The 26,506-nt window shown below is 28.2% G+C and overlaps 4 protein-coding genes across 6 annotated transcripts in view; 3 read left to right on the top strand and 1 right to left on the bottom strand.

Annotated features, from left to right (window-relative positions):
- The window catches only part of ssh (Protein phosphatase Slingshot), an 83,825-nt gene that overhangs the window by 34,713 nt on the left and 22,606 nt on the right, over positions 1–26,506 (bottom strand). The gene's annotated exons all lie outside the window — the stretch shown is intronic.
- On the top strand, positions 12,477–15,297 carry LOC149056201 (uncharacterized). The gene is made up of 2 exons (XM_089226792.1): positions 12,477–13,078; positions 14,125–15,297. The coding sequence occupies exons 1-2, from the start codon at positions 12,725–12,727 to the stop codon at positions 14,656–14,658; spliced, it is 888 nt and encodes a 295-aa protein (XP_089082918.1). The 5' UTR covers positions 12,477–12,724; the 3' UTR covers positions 14,659–15,297.
- LOC149056199 (uncharacterized) lies at positions 16,943–24,874 on the top strand. 2 transcript variants are annotated; one of them, XM_089226801.1, is made up of 9 exons: positions 16,943–18,341; positions 22,228–22,471; positions 22,552–22,755; positions 22,860–22,979; positions 23,157–23,276; positions 23,335–23,388; positions 24,063–24,295; positions 24,364–24,541; positions 24,617–24,874. In XM_089226801.1, the coding sequence occupies exons 2-9, from the start codon at positions 22,234–22,236 to the stop codon at positions 24,757–24,759; spliced, it is 1,290 nt and encodes a 429-aa protein (XP_089082927.1). In that variant the 5' UTR covers positions 16,943–18,341; positions 22,228–22,233; the 3' UTR covers positions 24,760–24,874. The 2 variants fall into 2 exon arrangements, with proteins under 2 accessions (XP_089082927.1, XP_089082926.1); XM_089226800.1 differs by having other exon boundaries at positions 16,944–18,341; positions 23,329–23,388.
- LOC149056200 (uncharacterized) lies at positions 18,355–22,035 on the top strand. The gene has a single exon (XM_089226799.1). The coding sequence runs from the start codon at positions 19,922–19,924 to the stop codon at positions 22,028–22,030; it is 2,109 nt and encodes a 702-aa protein (XP_089082925.1). The 5' UTR covers positions 18,355–19,921; the 3' UTR covers positions 22,031–22,035.

Raw genomic sequence — 26,506 nt, 5'->3', positions numbered from 1 at the left:
CTGTAAAAATTATCGACAAATTACTATTAGTACAATAAAAAGTACGTCGAGAGAAAAGGTCAGCGTGTGCCAAAAATGTTATGTATAAATTATATCACATATTATTTTTCAAACGTCACGGAATCGTACTCGGTGGAATCTCGTCAACGGATATACTCGTGCACATGTAGACACATCATATTTTTAAAACGCGTTGTCTGAAGAGAATAATAATATTCAATATCGTCGTCTATATAGGTAGGCACTGCAGTCGTAGGTATATTGTTTTCTTTTGAGGGGGTTGTGTGTGCGTGTGTGTGGATTGGTGAGAAAACGAAGGTATACATATTATAACGAACGTACCTATAATTATAATAATGTGGTCAATGTATGTACCTCCCTATCACACGAAGGCACTGGTTATATAAATCACGAACTTCAGCGATCGTCATTCTCATAATATTATAAGAAATTCGATCCGCACAGGCTCTTAATCGTCGTGTCGGTCGTCAGGCCATTTATTACAGTTCCTATCGTGTTACACATTAATACATGTATCACAGTTGTTATTACTGTAGCGGCAAGGTATATAATATTGTACAAAACCCACCACCAACTGTACCGAGTTTTTGTGAGATCTAAATATTTTTTACAAAATCTCGATCCTGCGTTAAAAATATGTATACCAAGTAATATTGGCGAAATGTAAACCTGTAGTAGTTATACCAAATTTTGTTTAAGAGGAAGTTAACCAATAACTATTATACAGGTACTACACACTTGTATCAGCTGTATACAACGTATAATTCTTAATATACATTTATGTCGTAATATATATAAGCAGGGGCAGATTGGCCCAATCCTTTTAATCAGCGATTGTGGACTGGCCTGTAGGACGTATTATATTATATAATTTGCCCCTACATTATTTTTAAGAATAAAATATGGAAACAGATAAAAATACATCTTATAATATGATGAATTCTAAACGCTGAATAATACACATTGCAAAATGTTTATACCGAAATTTAATGAAAAACACATTTTATTTTATTTTATTTTTTTATTTTTGCTTATTCGATTTTCGTTCCCAATTAAATCCCTATATACGGTTATATCTGTGCCATACCTAACCAACAATAACTAATCTTTATTAATTTTGGTAAAAGATGGCCAGGAGTTTTAAGATCACTGACTAGTCTGTTGCCTACCCAGATCGACCTTGTATGTATGGATAGTTCCACTATTATTGCCAGAATGACAAACACGACGTGCAGATAGCAAGAGAATGGTAACTGTACCTATATTATATGGGTACATAGCTACACATTGCACAAACAAAAAATACAAATGCGAAGTAATCGTGGTAATTTTCAACGTAACTGAGAAAAAAAAAATAATAATAGGTATATATTATCCTGACAAATACCAAATACAAATAGTAATTATTCCATGTGGACGTGGCGTGCACGAGTTACGTATCATAATATTGTGTAAATCGAATACAAACAACATGTATGATTATATTTCCTTTATATATTACGATGATTGCCACAATTATACGGAAAGTATATTATATTATAATCATAGAGCGAACGATTTCAACACATAGAAACAGATAATAATAAAATAACTATTATAATATCCTTTGCACAATTTCGTTATGGTAAAAATTGATAGACTAATAAACAAATTATAAATTATAATTATATCGGTTTCGTTTCTGACTTTTACTATTTTAAAACATTACAATGTTATAATTGTTATAAATAATATAATAATAAATAACGCATACTACGTAGCCGCAACTAATTTATTTAACTATATTTTACTTATTTATGATCACATAATAAATTAATAACATAATATTACATCTTATTTTTTTTTTACTTTTATAATATACTGTAACCAACAATTGATTTAACTGTACTAAATACAATTGGATCGAAAAGTACTACTGTAAACGAGTTTTATTTTTAGTAGTCCAAATTATTATATTTATTATTTTTATTCAATTTTAAATTATTTACGCTAGAGAATAAATTATAAATGAAGAAAATACGATTTTTTATCACATTGCTAGATTTCTAACAAGAAATAAAAAAATAGGGCAAAACAGATGTGAAATATTATATAAGTAATATAGAAGCTGGTTCGATTTTAAATAATGAATAAATAATTGTATGAACATATTATAAGAATTATATAAATATTAGCTATTAGTTTATTACGTATAATAATTCAATACGTTTTAAACTTTATATGCAGATGATGTTTAATGTTTATCATAAACACATCAATAATAGGTATTATGAAAATGTTAAAAACATAGATTTAAAAAAAAAAAACGGATTGGTTCATAAAATAAATAAATAAGGTAGGTTAGGTACCTTTCGTATATACCTCCCACGAAATATCTTCTGCAGTGCATTAACTCTCTTTTATAATATGCGTGATAGTGTGATACCTATATATTTTTCATAAATGCCCGTTATGCATTCAAGCATTTCCTGTTGTGCTTGATATATTATATACGTAGTGCATACATCATAGACACAGCAAGTGGCACTCCTATAAGTTACACAAGTTTTGCTCATTATTACGGAGCAAAATACTGCACTACAATATAATTTTTTTGTTAATGCACAATTTTTCGATAACCTATATTTTAGGTATCATAATAGGTAGGTATAGTATAGTATCTGCAAACAGTAAAAACGCCTTATGTATAAACATTGTAAATCGAATAGAGATAGAAAAGTATAAGAGCGTTTAAATTTTACAGATAAGCTGCAAAAATCAGTACATTTTGGTATAGGCGCTCGTAACGACAATAATATTTGTTCACGAAGTTTCAGTTATGAAGCTCACCACTTCACTGCACATTCCGAACTTAAATGGCTATCAAAACTCATTCAGCAGTCATAAATAACTGGTTGCTAACCGGTCTGTTATTTCAACTTTTTGTGGAAAAAAATATAAACTACGCAAACTTAAGAAAATTGTAGTTTGACGTTAAACAGTCATCCTATATAAAAAAAAATGAACTGACACGTTTGCCGTGGATGCATATATTATTAATTGGCTGGCACGATGTCCGATTTTTCATAATTGTAGGTATTTTTAGTTTACTCGGCGCGGAAACTATATACTACAATACACCATACCTCTCTATACGTTCGGGTATAAAAAATGTATCATATAATATAATATTGTAGTAAATAAAATAACGAGGGACGGTATGAAAAGCGATTCAATTTCGTACACATACTCGTAAATTGGAAATGTTATTATTATTATTGTTAATGCCACGGCGCATATTTGCGAGAAAACGACGGCTGCTGCGAGGCCTTAACCCGGCAGCACAACTCGTTTCTACCCGAGTGGTAGGTAAACCGGTTGTATATATACATGTGTAAATATATGTTGATGCGTATTAATGTATTTTATATATAAAGGTATATACCATTATTATTATTATAATTCAACAACACTGCCCAGCTACGGCGTAATGTGGAAAAAAAGCATAATCGAAATCTGAAAGACTTTAAACACACACGACACGACACACACATAATGTTGAATAAAATTTTCCTGATACTATACAGCTAAAGTGGACGTATATTTATGCTACATTATTATAATATACGATTTCGGTGGCCGTCTAAAATAATATTCCATATATTTGTCGCAACAAACCCGTGCGAATCAAAACAATAAAAATTACAACAATACCAGAAACAACCGAATTACCGTCAGTTTCTAACAGACCGGAAACATCATAGCTGAAGCACGTCAGATGCTAATTTCGATAAATGTACAAATGCATTATTATCACACTATTATACGCGTTTTGCTATAATATTAAGAAGCTATATTTTAATAGTCATAACTCATAACCATAAGCTATGGTCACAAATCACGAAAACTAATATATTATATTATAATATTTATGAATAAGGATTATGTAATAAGAACAAGAACAGTTGAACCGCGAAAAAGGAATAAGGATACATGCGTATTATTATACGTTTTTGTTTCTACGCGCTTAATATATTTTAATGAATTCTTAATCGTCGTTAATTAAAGTATTTGACACTGCAAGAATATGTGTTAATATTTCTGGACTAAAAAAATTGTTTAATTAGGATTAGGCTTACAATTACAAGGGATAAAAGATTTAAGCGTAGCCAATTTTACTTTTTTAATTATATTTTTTGGAGATAGCCCAATTATAAATATAATAATCTATATTGATAAAAATATGGAAAAGATACCTTAGACTTAACATAATAAAACGTCATTTGTATTAATTGATGAACAAGGTGTTGGCATTACTTCTATATAGGTTAAGGTTTGAGAGCTTGGTTAAATATGTAATAACAGCGTAAATATTGTATAATTACCACACTAGTTACATCAAATAAAAATTACTAAATTAGATATGTAACTAAAATATGAAAAAATTGAAATTAAATATGAATTATCAATTGTTATATCGCATCAAAATCAAGCAGCAAGAGAAATCGAATATATCAAAACGTTTAACTATATAATATCTTAAGGGAAATTTAACAAACAACCATTTACACAATTGTTTAAATAAGTCACTCTGATGAATTATTTGAAAAATACCAAATGATAGACATCTGTTAGAACACATTTTTATTGAGCATTGTTAATTTGCAAAATGTTGAATGATAAAACCTCAAAACAATTTAATAACATAATCTTCATATAAAAATACAATTAAACACTAATAATACCTCAAATTAACCTAAGGTTATTAATAATACAATACAATGAAATATATGCAGTTGTAATATCTGCTATATGATTCAGACCTTATACCTACCTAAATAATTATAACAGTATTAACAAAAGCAGACATTTAATAGCATAAATGCTTCAATTTCGACCACATATTAGTGAGAACAAAACCAAAAATATAAATGAAAAGTGGAAACATGCGCTATATGTACGTTTGGCGCATTAATGTGTTTTTTTTTAGATTTATAAAAATTCATCATAAATTAGATTTTGTTGTAAGAAAAACAAGATATATTGAAATTAATAGTCTTCAGTAAGAACGTCTGGATCATGGCCAAGGTCTTTAAATTTGATGACCAAACTTAATTTAATAATAAATATAATTTTAAGTTGCATGAGTTAAATACTCATGTTGATTAGTATTAAATATAAGTGATAATTCTTTTAGGCAATACATTTTATTAATTCCCATATTGGTTTGGGTTTTATAAAAAAAGGATCATAAAATATGTAACTAAAATATTTGTATACAATTTTATGTTACTACTCCGTATAATATTAATTTATAAAATGATATAAAAACAAACAAAAAATTGATTTTTTAAAAATGTATAACGGCTTAAGAATAAAATCAACAAAATGTCGAATAGGTATAAAACCATCCAAACCTTAAACCTAATAATAAAAGCCAAGAAATTTAATTAAATAACTGTTATTTAACATTTGTCAGATTAATATTTATTAGTGATAAATAAATAAATCTGATTAACGTCTAACATTAATATATTATCAACCGGCATTATTAAGTCAATAAGAATCATGTATCAAAACGTACATACAACAGTGATAAAATTATCTGTCAAAACTAGTTGTAAACTTAAACATATATTAAACATCTGCAGTAAAAAATCGTATCTAAAGCCGCGTCCACACCTGAGCACGCACAGCACAGGCACAGACCGAGCATGTGTGCGTTTTACAAATTTGCATGATTTTGACGCACAGCGAACGCGAGCCGACCCGGCGTGAGCACAAATGCTCGGTATGTGCGTGCTCAAGTGTGGACGTAGCTTAAGAAATTGGTTTATACGCGCAATGTATTTATAATAAATGTATATTTTACTTACGAAAAATTGATATAGTTATGTAATATACTCGTATAATAATAATAATAATAATAATAATTTTTTTTTTTAAATTTATGAATCACCAGTTATAGGAACCATCTAACAAAATTAATAATCTTCTTATTGTATAAATTAAAATAGAAATATTCTACTGCCTCACGAAAGCATGTATCAAAATAACGAGATTTATGATTAGAGTAATTTAATATTTTGTATTGATTGCAACAAATCGTATTTTTAGTTGTTGGAAGTATACTCAAAGAAACGACAATGTTTTCAGTAAAAAAAAGTACCTATTTCAACGCGTTATAATATTTTTTAAATTTCGTCAGCTTACTCAAGCGGTTAACAATGATTTCCAATACTTCAAGAATTAGTAATGCCATAAATAAGGCGTATAAAAACTATTATAACAGATATATAATTTAGTTTTCATTATCCTAATTTTCACGATTTCTTTTTAACATAAAAATATATATGATTGCCCTTCGGGACAAAATAAGTAAAACTAGATTAGTACGAAAACAATGTTATAACGCAGTTGGCAATTTCAGGATGATGACGACGTTTTTTACATATAATAATAATATACATATTTTCGCTTTTCATTTTTTCTCGTATATTTTTAGAATTGCGATATTACAAACATATATATACTATATAGGATAACATCTAAACATGTTTTAGATACCTACAAGTACGGACGGACATTATACTTAAGATTGCAATCAGAGGTATTAAACTACATCAAATACTACCTATATAATATCACTCAGTATAATATATACAATATACTTTGTTTATATAACCCTGAGGCTATTCAGCTTTCTCGAATCAAGTTTTAAAATATTCTAATCTGACGGTATCAAAAGAAATTGACGTTATAATGTCTTTTTAATAGGGTATTGATAAAAAATTATCTACAATTTATAAAAACACCTAAAACTTTTAATTAATATTCACAAGCCACAACTGTACATTAATAATTTATTATACAGTAAAATTTATTGATCACTGCCTATATGTGTGCTTTAAAATATTATATAAACAGATAGATCAGTATGAAATAATACATATTATTATATATATAAGCGTAAAAAATATCTTTTAAACAAAACTTAATCTTTGAATTCTGAACTATAATTTTATGTAATGAGTATAAATTAAACTAGACGTATGTAACATTTAATAATATTAATGAATAATTTATGTGGACTTTTGTTTTAAAATTAAAAAAAATATTCAATGAAAATATTTAACATGTTGTAGCGTATATAACCAATTCGATGTTTATTTATGAAAAAAAACTTTGTTTATACAAACAATAAAATAATTAAAATTGATAACGAACCCGTTTAGAACTTTACATTTAATTTCATAATTCATAATATTAATATTACACAAAATAATCAGTAATACAAATACATATATACAAATATGACATTATCTATACATTATAATACTTGTAACTGTACAACAGAGCGACATCCACTAATTCGCTTTTTTTTTGTATAATACTCATTGACGACCAGAGGTTACAATATAAATGTATACCTACTTGATGGATTTAAGGCCTGTATACAATTACTTATCGAGGACGTTAACATAATTAATTCTTGTATGTTACTTAAGTATACACGTTTACGATCGATATTTTTTACATTGAAATATATCGCAATGAAATAAATAATAATAATGTATTAATTCGTATGACTAACGCTATTAGATTTTGTGAAATTGGACAAATATATAATTCATGCATTACCGATTTTATAGTAAAAACAAACAAAAATCGTAGGAATTAAAAGTTTAAGAGTATATAACTTGTAAATAATGAATATTCAAATACCAGGCAGTGATAATAAATATAATATATTTGTATGGACTAGAGACTAGACCACTATGAACGTAGGTCAATGGACTTGGATTGAAATAAAAACAATGAACATCATAATAATTAACCTAGGAGGCCATTGTTATGCGTAACTGACGGTAATTGAAGTTATTCTTCAAAGCGTTATTCGATTTGATGAAAGAGAGAACTATAGTGATAATGCACCATTGTACACAATAATGAAAAACTTAGCGAACTTTTAGCACATACAAGATAAATGTATTTGAGTTAAGTATTAATGCAAAACACAGTAGGCATCTTACACCAAACAATATTATTATACCACTCGATAGGGAATAAAAATAATAAAAACCACGTTGTATACATGAGGTACATGATTTTTCACGATCACAACATAAAACGTTACAGAACAGAAATTATAAAATATATTATACATAAAAAAGTAATAATAGTAATACTGAAAAACAGCAACTCCAGTAGTATTATTATTATCATCATTGTATAGTAAAATGAAATAAAATCGTTAGGCAAAGACATAATATTGTTTAGTTATAGTATTTATTATACAGTATTGTTTTTCGGCGGAAAAGAGAAATTTTGTGTCACAGGCGTCGACTGCATGGTGTTTCGACGAATATATACAATAGGTCATATTGCGCAACTTGAAGTTTTCCCTAATTATTAAATTTACTGACGAATATTATGTGTGAGGCCCGTGTGTTTGTATGTGTGTGAGTGAGTGTTTGTGTATGTATATTGTATACACAGTATACGCGCGCGCGCATTATGTCATCGCTTTATTTCGGTAGTACCGCAGTAGCCGCAGCACGCAGATTTCGTCCTACTGACAAAAAATACATTACTGTAATGTCGTTATTGTGCCTAGCAGGAAATGATATACTTTAAATTTTAATATGACCTCATCTCATTCTAGTGAATATTTTAACAACATACCTACATTTAATTTAAACGTAATATATTATAAAACTAACGCCATCGAATATCTAGAAAAAAAATTGTATACATATATATAGTAGTTACAATTATAAAATTACGACATAATTAGACCAGACCACGATATTTTTGAAATTCCATGAGCACCAAATATTCAGAGATATTTTATATTGACGCAGATACTTTTATAGATATGATAATATAGGCTTTACACATAATTTTCACGGTATTATATTTTGAAACATTAAATTTTTCACGAGACTAAAAAAAAGTTCTTTTTAAGGCACCTCTTTATAAATTTTATGCAAACGGTATTAAATTACAGCAGTACTTCAGAAGTCATTTTTCGAACATTTATAAGTAAATTTAAAATACTAAACAACAATAAACTAACAATGAAGATACAAAACATATATATACCATATATTATTTCTACCCTAAGAATTAGTTACACTGCAGAGATTGTGATTATAATTTTTATTACCGTATTTAATTTGTATTTATCTTGTGTTAACCTGTATTTGTCATTTAAATATTTAATAACCGTTTAAGTATTTTTAATTTAAATATTTAAAATGATATCGACTATAATGGCTCAACCAATTCTAACTGTGTAAAACGAATAATACCTCATGCTCCCCAGCTAGCTTAGTAGTACTGAAGTAGACCCGGGAGAGTTTACATGTTCCCGTCAGGTAGTATTAGACTAAACCCGGGAGAGTTTACAATCGCCCCTCAGAACAAGTCATGATTTAATAAATGCTTATTTACCATTTTTTTAACTCTAATATAAATAGGTATGCCCGATTCATCTAATACAATTATAATAGTTAAGTATAAGTTTCAGTATTAACTATTATTATTATTAAGTAAATATGTATATACTGCTAGTTTCATCTGTAAGTTTGTAAATAATAAATACGGTGCTTTGATATTTACATAAACATTATGCGTTACGCAATAAAAATTACTGTATAATAAACATCAAAACAGTTTCATTCAATGAAAATACCTCGAGAAATTAACTTATAGCATAAAAATATTACCTATGTCAATCATAATTAAATGTTAATTAGCATAATAAAAACAATTTATACAAATAAGTTCTTTTTTTATTACTAAAATTGAAAAAACACATTATGATGAATTAAGTGTGCTGGTTATATAAATTTATATTTGTTTTATAACCCCTTCAACGTTTATCAATGGCCAATATTTAAATTACCGATGAAGGAAATATTAAGCATAATGTTTTTAAATACTACGAAAATATCATTAGTAAATCTAAGAGACCTACCATATTACAATAAGATTAGTTACTCGGAATATATATATATATATTTAATAAATATATTTTGTAATTTAAATAACTTTAACACGTCATGATGTTGATCGAATAGAATAGTACCATATTATATCAAGATCAAGGGAAATTTATTATAAATTAATCTTACTATAGTAAATGATATGATTTAATATAATGTATGTATAATATGATATACGTTATAGTTTTCAGTAAACATTACCAAAAATAACTGCAGTATGTGATAGACGATACTTTATATCAATATTGATAATCTGTTCATGTTTTATGAAAGAAGAATGATGAGCACGTATTGAAAGTCATAACATAAACCAAGATAACCCTAATATTATAGCATTAGTGAATTATTGTAAGCTAATGACATGTATTTGAAAAATATTTCTCAAGTAAAAATTTAAAAGACATAGATATTTTATAAGATAGTAGTTGTTAATTGTTATTTACAAATATTTGATTTTCTTAGAAATACATATATAATATGTTTACTTGATAGTTATAATATTTATCATTATAATGGGTATTTGACATGAATAAATATAATATTTAAAAACCATTTGTTAATCGGTAAGTAAGTAAGTTTGTAATGGATAAACAGATCAATGTTAAACGTTAGATCTTTAAACAAATTTAAACATTAAAACGAATGCTACTTTTCGCTTTCATACATAGAGGTAAAATAAGTTATCGGGCGGAAGGGCTTTATCGGTGAATGATGATTTTACCCGTGTCAATTGCGCAACCATGGAAATCGGTTAGCCCGAGCGTTTAACAAAGACAGATAGAGAAATGCAAAACGAAAAATATCTATTGATAGAAACCAGTAGTTGTATGAATGGGAATAAAAATACAGTGAAATTCACCAATTATCATCGGCTATTGTTGTTGATCAACCCTGGAACGTGAAAGTCCTATTGGCGACGAACGCCTAAAACTATAAGAAATAATTTTCCACCAAACAATTGCTACCACGGAGTTTAGGCCGCAGAAAATGAAATTCTATGTATTTTTCCGATAGAAAGTAATCATTACACGATTGGACACAAAAAATAACCCACCGGATTCACCGCAACCAACGTGTAAATGAATGAAATCCACCATGACCGTTTTTAGTATTACTGCAAAAAATGGTAAAAATAAATACTTTTCAACCTATATAAAATAGCTATATAGAACTATACATTATAACGTAGTGTTGTTAAGAAATCATTGATAGAGGTTTGACCCGATTGATCAAGATCATTGATGTGTAGCTAAATGACGGAAATGTAACCAAATCAAAACTAGAGCAAACTTGTCAGTTATTTTTTTTTTTTATCCAAAGTTTTTTGAAAATAGGAATAATACCTTAAAAACAAATGTTTGTCATATTTACATAGGTACTTATGTATAAAATATTACTCTAACATCCCACAAATACCAGATTTATTAAGATTTCAAGGCAAAATTGTTTTATAAATATATTTAAACAATGGATACACAGTTTTAACGCATTGTTTAGATCAAATTATTTAATTAATTTATTATTAATTAACCAATAGTTAAGTATACTTAAAAAGTATGATTAATTAATTAAAAATATTATGAAAGTTAATAGTAGGTACTAGGTATTATATTATATACTATACTTATAGTAAAACGTATATATTTAAAATAATGAATGGAACAACTACTGTTTAATACAGCAATTTATATTATTGTCCGTTATACAATTCAAGATAACATTTCTTGTCTTTGCGATAATAAATTAAAAGAACCTGTATTTGCAGTAATTGATACTCTTTATTCAAGTATATTATAGTCACAGTACTTAAAAAACACCAGAGTGGTATTGTTTAACTTTAAACTAATTAATTAATTAATTATAAACAAAGTCGATTCAAGAATATCTAGGAAGATTAATCTTTAGGAGAAGTATTGGCAACATATAGTTCCTTCTCCGGTCCTTGGTACCATAAGAAAAAAAAGATGAATATATTATTTTGAAATTTTCCATATAAAAAACAAATTTGTTACAATTAATATTAAATAAAACTTGATAAGTTACAAAAGCTTGCGTGGAGACATGATATATAATATATATGTACCATTCAAAATATTTATTATAAACTTTTATGATTGAAAATAATGTAACTTATTATTAGTCATAATTTGTGGAAATAAAATATTTATTGTTATCATTCGTTGTACAGAAATTTAAATAAATATTAAAAACCAGCCCCCAATTTTGTATACATTTCTATGTTGGTGAATAAACGATACAGGAATGGGTGACAGTATTGTGATGAACAGTTCCCACCAGTTCCTGGTTTTTTAATAGGAAAAAAGGCATTAAAAACCACAATATAGTATATATTTAAAACATCGATTTTTATGAGACTAATTAACAAAATGATCCTGAATAAGTATCAACAGAAGTTTTTTAGAACTTTATTTTTTCTTTTATAACCATGGTTGCATCCATCTAAAGCGTCGATTACATTGAGCGAGTTTACAAGCTGATAGTTGGCTATTTAAGAAGCGGACTAGTCGGCTAGTGCGATTGTAATGATTACACGCAAAACGTGTACTACTCGCTCAGTAGCCAACTAGCTAGCGAGTAAAAACCACGTGTACTACCCCGAGGCGGTTTGCCGTTGTGAATATTAGGTACCTACGTTTTAATTAAACTAATATTACGATTTTTAATCGACATTTCTGCTTGTAACTACTGTTAAAATGAAGTGGAACACAAGTAATATTATACAATTTCTTAATGTGTACCAACAGTACCATTTGTTATGGAATATAAAAGATAAAGACTATTGCAACACAAAATTAAAAAATGAAATTTTCCAACGTTTTTATAATGAACTTAATGAAAATCAGTTAATTGGAGAAATGGATGTAAAGCAATTGAAGGCTAGAATCAAATCCATTAAAGATGTGTACAGACAAGAACTACACAAAATTGAAAAAAGCAAGAAAAGTGGAAGTGGTACCGAAGAAGTTTATTCACCAAAGCTTGCTTGGTTTAACGAAGCAAATTATTTGTCAGAGGTTTTGAGTACAAGAAATAGCAAATCAAATTTGGTGAGTAAAAATTTTTATTTTTAATGAATATTTAGGTATTTATAAATTAATAATAATTAACAGATCATTTTATATTTATTATTTAAATTGTTATTCCAACTTTCTCCCACTGCCACGGCAGAGGATTTTCTTCTATGAAGTGGGTAGCATATGCTCGTCTGACATCCTCAGCAGCACGTTTGTAATTATTGCTGCCTAAATTATTAATAGGTTGCAAAATGTTTGCATTTTCCCTCCATAGTCCAGGTGTTATATTTCCAGTATTTAAATCCTCTCTATCTACTGCTTGTGAAGGTAAGTAATTTCCTGGAGCAGTCTTTCGTAACCAATTATGAAGACTGCAAGCTGCCCAAATTACTTTATCAGTAGTTTCGGGTTTTAAATCTATTGGTCTTGAAAATATTCTGAATCTCCATGCAAGTATGCCAAAAGCATTCTCAACAACTCTTCTGGCACGTGAAAGACGATAATTAAATACCTTTTCCATATCACTTAGCCCAGTTTTACTATAAGGTTTCAAAAGATTTGTTCTTAAAGGGAATGCATCATCTCCAATAATAACAGCATGGTCAGGTATTCCAAGAGTATTACTTTCCATTGCAATATTTAAAGTACTATCTCTAAATATTGCGCTGTCACTTGCGCGTCCATTGCCACCTACGTCAATATAAGTAAAGCAATAATCGGCATCAACCATGGCAAATAATATGATGCTATAGGTTTTTTTGTAATTAAAGTAGGTTGAACCGGAACAAGGAGGTCTTTTGATAATTACGTGTTTCCCATCAATGGCCCCGACACATCTAGGGAAATTCCAACGTTGGGAAAATTTATTTTCGATTTCTTTCCATTCATCAACTACTTTAGGTACCTGCAAATAATAAGATTAATAAATTAAATCAGTTAACATATTATTAATAAATAATAAATATTATAAAAATAAATATATATGTGTAATATATTATGTTATTTATTAACTCATCGTTGCGAAATTTATTTAATAAATCTACTTTATTTGTGCATTATCATTTTTGTACTATTTCTAGGAGCTATCGCAAAACAGTGAAGAAATAGAGCCAGATGAGGACGGTCAAAACTGCTCGGAATATGATGTGTCTAACAACGAAAGCAGCTGCCCAAAAGAACTCCACAAAGAGAAGCAATCAACAGAAATGAGACCACCAGCAGCATCAGTGAAAAGGGTCAAAAAACGAGTAGTATCCGACGAAAACTCAAATTCTGAAATATCAGTCGCGATTCAGCAATTGGACAAAATTGCACAGTCTGCAGCAGAGGAGAAGCCATATGACCAGTTCGGAAAGTTTGTGGCGGCCGAGCTTCGTCAGTTGCCGCAGCGACAAGCAATTTTACTACAACAGGAAATTCAGAATTCTATCATTCGTTCTAAGCTAACATCTTTGGAGCCTACAGTTAATTTAAATTCCCGAGAAGCAAGTCATGTTCCATTTTCACCAGTCCCATTTTCACCATCTTCTGACTATTCATTGTCTACCTCCTCAAATGACGATGATGTTTTAAAACAGGTTATGTTTCAAACATTTGGACCAAGTTCGCTGTAATACTAAATATTTACATATAAATATTGTAACTATATTTTTATTAAATACATTTCTTTAAAAAAACGTACTGTTTTAGTTCGCAAATTAATTGAAAATCATGTTTTATATATTATTTTCAATGGTAAAGGGGGGCTTAACCTATTTATAGTGGTTTATGTATTTTTTTTAGAATGTAATTTAATATATTTTGCATACCTATACCTGTAACTACCTACAACTGTTTAAAAAAATTCTTAAAAAAAATATTTGAGTAGTATTTAAAATCAATTTGAAAAAGTATATAGAATACTACTAAAAAAAATTTGTGGTATTCGAATATTACTTAAATACTTGTAATATAATATTTGAGACAAATTTTAAATACTAATGTATTAGTTATACAAATATTATTTTTTTTATTTCAGTCTTGTGTCAATTTATCTTACATTACAAGAAATATAGAAATTATTTTAAAATGGCATTTTTAAATTAATTTTTACATACCTCAATGAATGGTCGAAGGACGAAAGAAATCGCCGATAGCACTTCAGGCAAAAATATCGATATAGTCGATTCGGGAACTCGAAAAAGGTATTGCAGAGACTTAAAAGAATCGCCAGTTGCTAGATAACGTAGTGTTACTTCAAGTTTTGTGATTACTGGGATTGCCATTCTCATAACTGTATCTTCTTTTTTGAGCATTCCATCTACCATCTTCAGTAAATCTTCAAAATGGGTACAGTCTAATCTCAAAATATTGCGATAAGCTGAAGCGTCTTCGTCCTTCAACTCTTTCAGTAAACTGCTCGATGCACCATACATCTCGCGTCTGCCTATCCATTGTTTCACCCATATATTTCTTTGCCTTTTCCGCTTTTCTTTTTTTTTTAACTCCTTTTTGATAGCATTAGCTAAAATAATGACACCCGCACGTACAATTTCCGTCGACATTTTGTCGACACTGAAACCATAAACGCCAGCGAGTAGCGAATAAAGTAGACCAGCTTTCAACTTTACTCGCGGATAGTTAACAATCTGCTAGTTGGCTAGTGAACATGATTACACTAGGCGAGTTTACTAGCAGATAGTGAATTTGCCAACTATCAGCTTGTAAACTCGCTCAATGTAATCGACGCTTAAGAAAAGTCATATACTATTTCAGTAAACTGTAACAAATTAAAATCCGTATTTTATATACAACTGGTTATTTTTTACTGTTCGTATATAACTTCTCTTCATATCATATTATTTTATAGATACAAATCGAGTAGATAAATACTAAATATAGTATTGTAAAATATTCGATAACATTGGTACCTATATAGGTACATTTATGTTTGATATTAAGGAAATAATATATTTTTATTTTTATTACGAAATTCGTAATTGAGTGCAAAGTATTGAATTATAAAGTTTAAAGCCTAGTAAGTATTTTAATTGGTTTTTCGTATAATATAAGAATTAATAGTTTTTATAATCTTTTTGAAACTTAATTGGTAAAACTTAAATAATAAAGTATAATAAAATATTTAAAAATTTAAAAATGTTAAAAATATAAGCAATTTGCTTAATGCTACTATTTATTATAGTATGATAACAACAACCAATTAAAATGACGCAATGTTTCTATAACTTATAAGTATGTTTAATAAATCGACGTCACGACACATTACTACATTAGTGTATATAATATGGATATTATAAAATCTGAAACACTCAGATTTCTCTGATTGTCCTCGAGCATCTTTACTCCGGTGAGAAAACATCAAAAATAAAAATAATTATAACAAATAGATGTCAACCAATGAAAAAATATTACGTAACAAATATACTTCAGCAGAAAATTTAACAATTATCGATGGTAAGTACTCATAGCATAATACTGCGTGAGAATTTTTGTGAGCACGGTTTATACAATACAATATACGCATTATAATAAAATTAAATATGTGTTAATATATATATATGTTTTTGCATAGGAACCCTTTGACCGATACGGTTTCACAATAAATTGCAATTCGTTGGATTTCGATGGTCTTGATCAAGTAGGTACCCAATGTTCCACTACCTTCGCTATTGCTCTTTAGACCAAAACGATATCAGACCTTGGAACGACCAAGGACGCCGTTTCAAACGAACCGTTTACGAGGTACCGTCATCTCGAATTATCGTACACAGATACCTACCGATTAAAAAGGCGAATATGTTAATGTAACAAAATACAAAATAATAATAACCAAGTTCAACACTTGTATTAGCATTATTATAGATCGATACCTGTTTTGAATGTGCACGACCCAATCGGAAAATTATGTGTTACGCCAACACTCACAAAAGGCGCAGTACTGCGACTGTACTGGCAGCCAACAGATGGCTGGCCCTTACGGGTACAGTACTGACCATTATTTTATCCAGTACTACACCAGTACTGGAAAACCAGCACTGGTAGCTTAGTGGCGATCTAGTACTGGCAAATTACGGGCCACTATCAATATGCTAGTAAAGATCAGCTAGGGTTTTTCGTAGATGTGCCAATGTTGGTGGAGTACTGGCATTTCACGGATTTTGTTTTAATTTAAAGCAAGGGTCAGCCAGTGTTAGCCGTAGTTGTGCCAACGTTGGCGTAATACGGGCATATTACGGGCATCAGTTGATATGCTATAGCAAAGGCTAGCCACTGTTCCTCGTAGATGTGCCAACGTTGGTAGAGTACTGGCATTTTACGGACTTTATTTTAATTTCAAGCAAGGGACAGCCAGTGTTTGCCGTAGCTGTGCCAATGTTATCGCATATCACGGGACCCAATCGATATGCCAGCAAAATCCAATCACTGTTCCTAGTTAACTTAAGGCTTGTTCTAGAGTCTAATACAATACTTATTTTATAGTTTTATATACGATCTACCCCAGGTACTTTGTGCTTTTATTTAATTGTTTTTAAAACAGTGTTTTATGTTTTGCATAGTCTTTGTGTCAGTGTATCAAATGTGTGTCGTAAACTTGTATGGTATTACAATTATATCAATAATTAACTAGGTTAATACTTAAAAGCGATTTGTACTTCATTAATTGTTTTATTTAAATGTATGAATATATTATTAGCCATGGAATCGAACAAATTTATGTCAAATTATGATATTACTATCTATATTCAAATACCTACTTATTATATTATTTAACTATTATAAATTATTCGAAATATGTCGTTTTTCTTGGACAGTCAAATGTGCCACACCGGACGGTCAACGTTCAACTTGTGCCACAGTCAACGCGTGTTAATAATATTATATATATACTAATAATATACAATATAATATTAAATTGTTTAGTATATTATTATGTTTTCTGTTATAAATATAGAAATTTGTTGTTGTTAATCAGCCGATTTTTGGGGAAAACCATATAACCACTCTATGCCTCCGCCGAACGCCGCACTGCCCATGTATTATCGTTCGATCACGGCGAAACGGTCGTACACTCACACACTCACACGACTTACACGTTAATGACGATACACATTACACACATACGTACAGACTACGCTTGTACTGCAGTTACCATTTTTTTTAAATTTGCTATTCTTGTGAAAATTCTACCGTATTTCTGTAAAAGTGTGAATTTAAATCAATCTGCCTACTAACGACGTACATGGACACATGGTACATCATTAAAGTTCAACAGTAAAGTTGTTCAGGTGCATTTTCGGTAAGTACCTACCTACCTAACTACTTTTTAAATTAATATATTGCTCATTATTTTTATGGATATTATAAATTGTAACTTCGTACTAAAACTCACTGTTCATAAATCAGAACTAATAGAACAATGTAAAAATAATAGGTTTCATAATAATATAAACAAATAAGTATGTATTAAATGTTGTATTGTTAATTCAATATAATCGAACTGTATTAATTGTAAATATTAATAATTGTAATTCTAAATAGTGTCGGTCCAGTATACTAAATTTTCATTTATTTATCATTATTACTCTCTTATGATTATTAAAATTTAAAAATGTATTTATGTGAGTATGCACAATTATACAAATTAATAATTATTGTAGTTGGTCTCCTCCTTAATTTAACTTAAAGCTTGCTTGTATATTAATTTGTTAGTTTAAATCTAACATTAGTACAACTTGTAAATGTAAATGTAGGTACCTAGATATAGTAGGTATATGTAGGTAGTATCTATAGTCTTTCAAAATTGAATTAATTTAGATAATAAATACACAACTTAAACATTATATGTCTGGATAACTTATAAATATATAATATACCTATATTATTGAAGTATGTACCTTTATAGGTCAGTAATATAACAGGGAAAAAAGTAACAGACCAGCATTCTATTAAATCTGTATTAAATAAAAAGTTGTGAAAATTGTTTATTATTTAATTTTATAAAAAATACTGTTGGTAGTTGCATGTAGAATTTTAAATGATTCTGAATTATGTGTTGACTATATAAATTATGCGAGGGATTTACTGAAAATTTTTTTTGAACTCTTTCCTTCATTTTATGGATCTGACTCACAAATTATGAACAGCCATAATTTTGGTTCATATAGCAGATGATGTAGAATACACTAATATAGTGTTAATCAGTCTTAATCTAATTATTATATTTATTGGTTAAATTATATTTATTTACTACCTACTGTTGTAACTATAAGTTATTGTGAGTATTATAAAAAATTGTTAGGACTATTAGGTATTATGTTATAACTTGTAAATTTATATAATTTAATAATAAACTGTAAAAAATGAAAATATAAAAAACTATTGTATTTTTTTATATTTTTGATTAAAAAAATTCATCTAAATTAAAATAATACTCATTATTCTAACTTGTTTAAGAAAAAAATGAGTAGCAACCCTGTAGTGGGTATATTTTTGATTATTTATTTAAAAATATAGGTATATCCAAAACATTTTTAGCAATACTTTTTGAAAAAAATTGGTATAAACTAATTAATGGGTGATCGAGTAGCCATAAACTGTTGCTATTATTATTTTTATTATTTAATATACATATATACCTATTTATTTATTTTATCAAACTACTGCGTTCTTTGCCTTCTTTAAATAAATTGATAAAATATTATTATTTATTACTGATCACTGTTACATCAATTTTAATTGATAACATCTAAAGTATTACCTAATGATATATATATATATACCTAATATTTAGTAGGTACCTAGCAAAATCAAAAATGTCCTATTTACTTATTTGTTAATAACTTGCCCAATTATTTAGTGTAAGAACTGAAATCAAAAATGTGTTCTGCATATAATCGACTTAAAAAACACCGCCAGCTAAAACAGTTGGCTCAACAATCAAATAATGATTTATCAGAGGTTGAACAAAATCAATTAAATTCAAACTTATCAATAGCTGCTGATGTGTCAATGGAAGTTGACATAATTTGCAATTCGATAAATGACCCTCAGCCTTCAAATTCCAGTAATGATGATTTTGATAGTCGTTTGGATTACTTGTCAGATTCATCTTTTAACTTTTCAAATAGATCACCTAATTGCAGCTCAAATTCATCTTTGGACTTCTTAAATAGATCACCTAATTGCAGCTCTCCAGATAATTATCCAAATTTAACTTCTACAATACCTACTTTCCGTGAAAAACTACAAAACTGGGCTGTAAGACATAGAAGTAATATGACAGTTGAGTTGATTGAAGATTTGCTTAAGATTTTACGGACTGAAAATTGTTATAATAATTTACCAAAGTCTGCAGCTGGGTTACTAAAAACTAAATCATATATCAGTATTAAAATAATGAAAAGCTTGAAAAACACAAATGGATCTTATGCATATTTTGGTGTTGAAGAAGGATTGAAAACAATGGTTACTGACACATATACTGAAAACAGTATTCGATTATTGTTTAATATTGATGGCTTACCATTATATAACAGCTCAAATCAACAATTTTGGCCAATATTAGGACTTGTACTTCATGAACAGTATGAAACAAAACCATTTATTATTGCTGTATACAGTGGTGATTCTAAACCCCAAAATGTGAATGATTTTTTAACAGATTTTATTAAAGAAATAAAAACATTAGTGCATAATGGATTAATGATTGATCAAAAAATGTTTAGAATAGAAATCGTTGGATTTTCTTGTGACACACCAGCAAGATCATTTATAAAACAGTGTAAAGGCCATGGAGGGTATTATGCATGTGAGCGGTGTGAAACGAGAGGAATAACAAATAACAAAAAAAGAGTATATCCTTGCATGAATTCTAGACTTCGCACCAAAAGGTCTTTTAGAAGTCAGCGTCAAAAAGAGCATCATTTGGACTTTAAATCAATATTGCTAGACATTCCAGACTTTGATCCCATAAAATCAGTCTACTTAGATTCAATGCATTTGTTGTACTTAGGTATAATGAAATGGTTATTGCAACAATGGCTTGGCACTACAAAAAAGGTTAATCGTAGGTGCAAGCTTTCTCCGAGTAATATACAACGTTTAAATTCAAATTTAAAGGTATTCACAAGATTTGTACCAAAAGAATTTCAAAGAAAAAAGTATGATTTAAATGAATGGAAACACTGGAAAGCTACACAGTATCGTTTTTTTTTACACTACTGTGGGTCACTGGTTCTGTATGACATTCTGCCAAAAAAAATGTACCAACATTTTTTACTCTTGGTAATTGCATGTCGAGTTCTAAATGACACTAAATTATGTATTATTCATGCCAACTATGCAAGAGAGTTATTAAGAAAATTTTTTAAGCTTCTTCCTTCGTTTTATGGTTTAGACTCTCAAATCATGAATAATCATAATTTAATTCATTTGGCAGATGACGTAAAACACTCCAAGACAAATCTATCCTCAATTTCGGCATTTCCTTTTGAAAACTATTTGGGTAAAATTAAAAGACTAATCAAAGGAAGAAATAATTCTCTATCTCAATTAGTTAGAAGAGTATCCGAACAAAAACAAAACCTGGAAACTATAAAAAAGAATACTATACATAGAAAACAGTCCCTTATAATTAACCCTAGTCATTCTCATGATCATGAAATCAATTTGAAAAGTGTAATTTTGTATGGAGTTGAATTAAGTTCATCAAGACCTAATAATATTGTAAAATTAGATTCTGGTGAAATTCTATCTATTTCAAATATCAGAAAAGAGGAACAAAATATTTATTTTTATGGTTTTACATTCAAAAAAGCCAATGATGTTTTCATGTTCCCCTGTGAATCATCACAAATTGGAATTGAGAAACTAGGACAATTGTCTACGAAGGAGACAATCTTCTCTTTGGAAAATATTGACAAAAAATGTGTTTTATTTGAAAATGAAAGTGAAACATTTACAGTCACATTTCTCCATGATTTATAGTTATCATATAGTTTACTAATTTATGTAATACTACTAATATGTCAGACATTTTTATTCTATTTTTTTTTTTTTTTTTTTTACTATTAATTAATTTGTAATAATAAATAAATCTTTTCATTTCAACATTTGTATAAGTATAAATAAATGCAATATAAGATAGTATAAGTGAAAAAATTCTATTCCAATATCTGTTATAGGGTGCTATGGCAAATTATCAAAATATCATTACCCATCTTGTCATTAAATTTGATGAGAAAAATAAACAAGGAAAAGACATTATTGATATTGTACCTATTTCATGGACTCATGATAAAGACGGACAAATTTACTGTAAATATCCAAAAAAAAATGAATATCATAAAATAAACAAGATGTGCAAAAAATCAATGATATGTGACCCGTCATGGAATGACTTTAAAATTACCGTAGTTAAGGAAGCTTGTAAGTAACTATTTAAGATTTAAAGATTTATATCTAAATATATTTAGAAATATAAAGTTAATTAAAAATGTATGTTTTAGACAGTTATGAACAAGGACTTAGAAGGATGGAAAAAGCATTTTCTGACACTGTAATTCAGAGTAGTGTTGAAGAACTTGTCAACAGCTCGGAAGAAGAAGAAGGTCCTCAACAATTTAATAAAAATGATCTAAAAGCCTGCTTGAATGATATTTCTGAGTTTGGTGGGAGCAAAATTAATTTTATGCCTGAAAGTTTTGACAAAGGTAATTAATTTGAATTAATATAGGTTTAATAATATAATTTAAAATGTATTAATATACCCATATACATAATAATAATAAAATAAGCAATATAATCTTTAAAACAGATTACAACAATAGTTCACAGTCAGAAGTATATAATTCCGAAGAACTCTCCAATTCTGATGACTGTAATTCATCATCGTCTTCATACTCAAATGAAAAAAGATTTTTCAAAAAACCTAAAAGTAAATTCAGTGTTTTAACAAAACTACTGTTTTAAAATTACCAATTAAATTCATTTAGTTAATAGTTTTGTATCAAAGTTCATATTACTCACATTTGAACATTATTAAAAAAATTCTATTAAAATTTATACATTAATGAATAATTGTAACACATTACACATTAATTATGGTTTTCAGAGAAATGTCAAACAAGCATTATACCACCAAAAAAAGTAGCAAAACACGACATCCAAAAAAAAAGTAAAATTAGACAACCAGAGCATTATATAGTCCAGCCAACAACAAGCAATACAATAGGTAAAAGAAACAATAAAAATTAAGTTAGTAGTTTATTAATTATAATTTTCAGTTACAGGCAAAAAAATACATAATATCCAAAGTAAATATTGTCCAACATGCGGTGCAGCAGGTATATTTTATTAAAATTTAAATACCTATGATTATGAAATTGAATTTATTTGTTGAAATATGTGTATAAAAATAATAAGTCTTTTATTTATATAACATCAAATTTTAATAACAAAAACTATTGACTAGTTATAACTTAGAATCATTATCAGGATACCAATAGGAAAAAAAAATACTTTATTTATTTCTTATAATTTATTTTATTCTCTTATCTGAAAAAATGTATTGAATTTTCTAGAATTAAAAAATGATTTCCAATTAAAATTTTAATTTGTAAATTCAATAAGTTTTATTTAGTACAGTCCATAAATTATTAAGATATGTGATACAGTTAATATATTAATATTTAATAGATGTACTATTATTATTATTACTATTATTTGAACTGTTGTAAAATTTTACAAATCGTGAGTGCTCTTGTTATAGAAAATAGCCCTTGGGAGGTTAGATAATTAGATAAAATTGAAAAAATATAACATATTTTAGACAATAATTAAATGTTGCATTAAGGTCTCTGGTCTCTTTATTAAAACATACTACAATGAATGAAAAAAATAAATTAACTAGGATTTCCATTTTGATATTTAATTAAATGTTTTAAATGAATGATTTATATACCTACTACTTATCACTACCAAGTTTTACTAAATGTATATATTTTTTTAACTACTACAGCTTCAGAATCTGTAACACAAGCAAATTTGGAATCTGCCAAAAGAAGTATCCTATATTCAATAAGAGAGGAAGCAAAAGTTACAAGAACATTAATTGCCACAAATAGTAACACAAATTTAATAGAAAAAATTATGCAAGAAGAAAATATAGTTGGTCTTCCCGCATTAGATTTGGAATCATTTTTAGATTTTGAGAAGCAATTGAAAACTGACATTGAGTTGATAAAAAAAATAGTAAGGTTTCTGAAATTATCCAGTTTAATAATATGTCATTTAATTTCTGTTAAATATTTATTTTTTAGAAATGTTTCATGGCGATTAACATCAAATATTCTGTGAAATTATCTGACAATATGACAGTTGTGATCCCACAAATCATGTCAAAAAGTGTTCAAGTTATGTATAGTGGTTTTGGAAGAGAAACAAACGGAATAAAGAAGTTAAATTTCTCTACAACAGAAACATATAAACACTTGCTAGGTATACGATCACCTCATTATAAACCAATCTAAGATAGTAAGATTATTTTAAAGTACAATATAATTTTTATTTTAGAAGCACTTACTTCAAAATGTACGGATCTAAAACATAAAGAAATTGCTAGCCAATTGAGTCGCTGGTTTTCAGGTGCAAAGGATAGGGAAGGCGGGAAGAAAGAAAGATTGTATAAAAAAATTAAAATGAGTGAAACTATTTAATAATTGAATGTAGATTTTTTTTCTTTTGTAAGGTACAAAACTAATATATATATGTAATACATTAACCATTTGTTATATTTTGTTAATAATAAAAACAGTAATAATAAGTCAATAATTTCTTGTGTTGTTTATATTATATAAAGAAGAATAAGTAAATATAAATCAGTACCTACTACCTACTGGCTACTATAGCAGTACTGAAAGACAGTATCGACCATAAGTACTGGGCCATTTCTGATTACCAGTACAGAACTGTGTTATCAACCCAGACATACACCAGCACTGAGCCCTTATTGTAAATCATTACTATAGCAGTACTAAAATACAGTACTATAGCAGTACTAAAAGACAGTATCGACCATAAGTACTGGCCCATTACTGATATACCAGTACTGAACGGTGTTATCATCCCAGACATACACCAGTACTGGGCCGACACTGACTGCCAGTAATGTGCCAGTATAAGTCAGTAGTGGCGCAATGTTGCGCCCGTTGTCGATTTCCGATTGGGGAGGTTAATGTTAGTTGCAGATATAGGTGTTTAATGTCAAGAAATTATTATTGAATAGAAAATCATTACTTTGCGGTAACGGGTTGTGAAATAAATGACTAATGGTTTGTTCTACAAAATCAACACATTCAAGTATTATTCAGTAGTAGGTATACTTATATTTAAATATGACTAACAAAATATTATGCACTGTACGATACATGATTGTTTAAAAACGATTTAGTTTTAAATTATATTTCTTATAAATAGGTACCTACAAAACGTGGATCATCAATATAAGAAATCAAAATTACAATATTACAATAAGTACCTATACGCATTAAGAATCTAAAATAAATTAGGAAATTTAAGACGTGATAAAATGAAACTAACACCGAAATTATTATAAAATATATCAAATTGAAATATTATCGCTTTGAACTCAATCAATTGATGTCATCGTAATATAGAATCTATATTATAATCTGATATTTTGTAGATATATTTTCCTTGATATATCATATCCGTAGCAGGGTATCGTATAGGTTGACTATTTTTAATCACGTGAATATAATTAAATCAAAAAAATATTATCACAAAACACAATATTGCAAAGTTATATGTAAACTAGAATTATTACAGCCCTTACAGTTTTCCAATCAAAGTTAAAGTTGTATATTTGTATATAATATACTTGCTTGCCTTAAGTCTTAACTAATATGTAAAACAAAAATGCGTAGATAATACATCCGTATTATATAATAATTTTTATAACATTTTAAAATAATTGACTTTCACTACACACACCCTGTTTAGATTCTGAGTGGAGCAATGAATGTATTGATTTGATAATGATACTTTTATGTTTATTTTTCCATCATCGCCTAATAGAACAGTGTAAATACTTCGATTTTCTTCAATGTGGGTTTTTAACTTATATCGTTTATCTGTTTTAGGACTTTAGGAGTATATAAAATACACAGACACAGTCCATAGAGAAAAACACCATAATAAAAGCATAACTATATACAACTCTCAAATCAAAAGAATAGGTATACTGTCAACACAACTGCGTCATAATAACATCATAGAAAACCAAATTATATCATTATCATACCGTATGATAAAACGTACGATTCATGCGTTTTACGCGGATATTTGCGAACAATTGTTTAATCATTACATTGTGATATCGTTGATATATCTATATAAATAATACCAAACGTAAATGTGCAGACATTTAGTTTTTTTTAAAGA

Source organism: Diuraphis noxia, unplaced genomic scaffold (assembly GCF_037042655.1).
Source record: "Diuraphis noxia isolate RWA-SAM2 unplaced genomic scaffold, SU_Dnox_SAM2 contig0004, whole genome shotgun sequence".
NCBI classification, from domain to species: Eukaryota; Metazoa; Arthropoda; class Insecta; order Hemiptera; family Aphididae; genus Diuraphis; species Diuraphis noxia.
The sequence above is the reverse complement of the archived record's forward strand: the minus strand, read 5'-3'. Positions and strand labels throughout refer to the sequence as shown.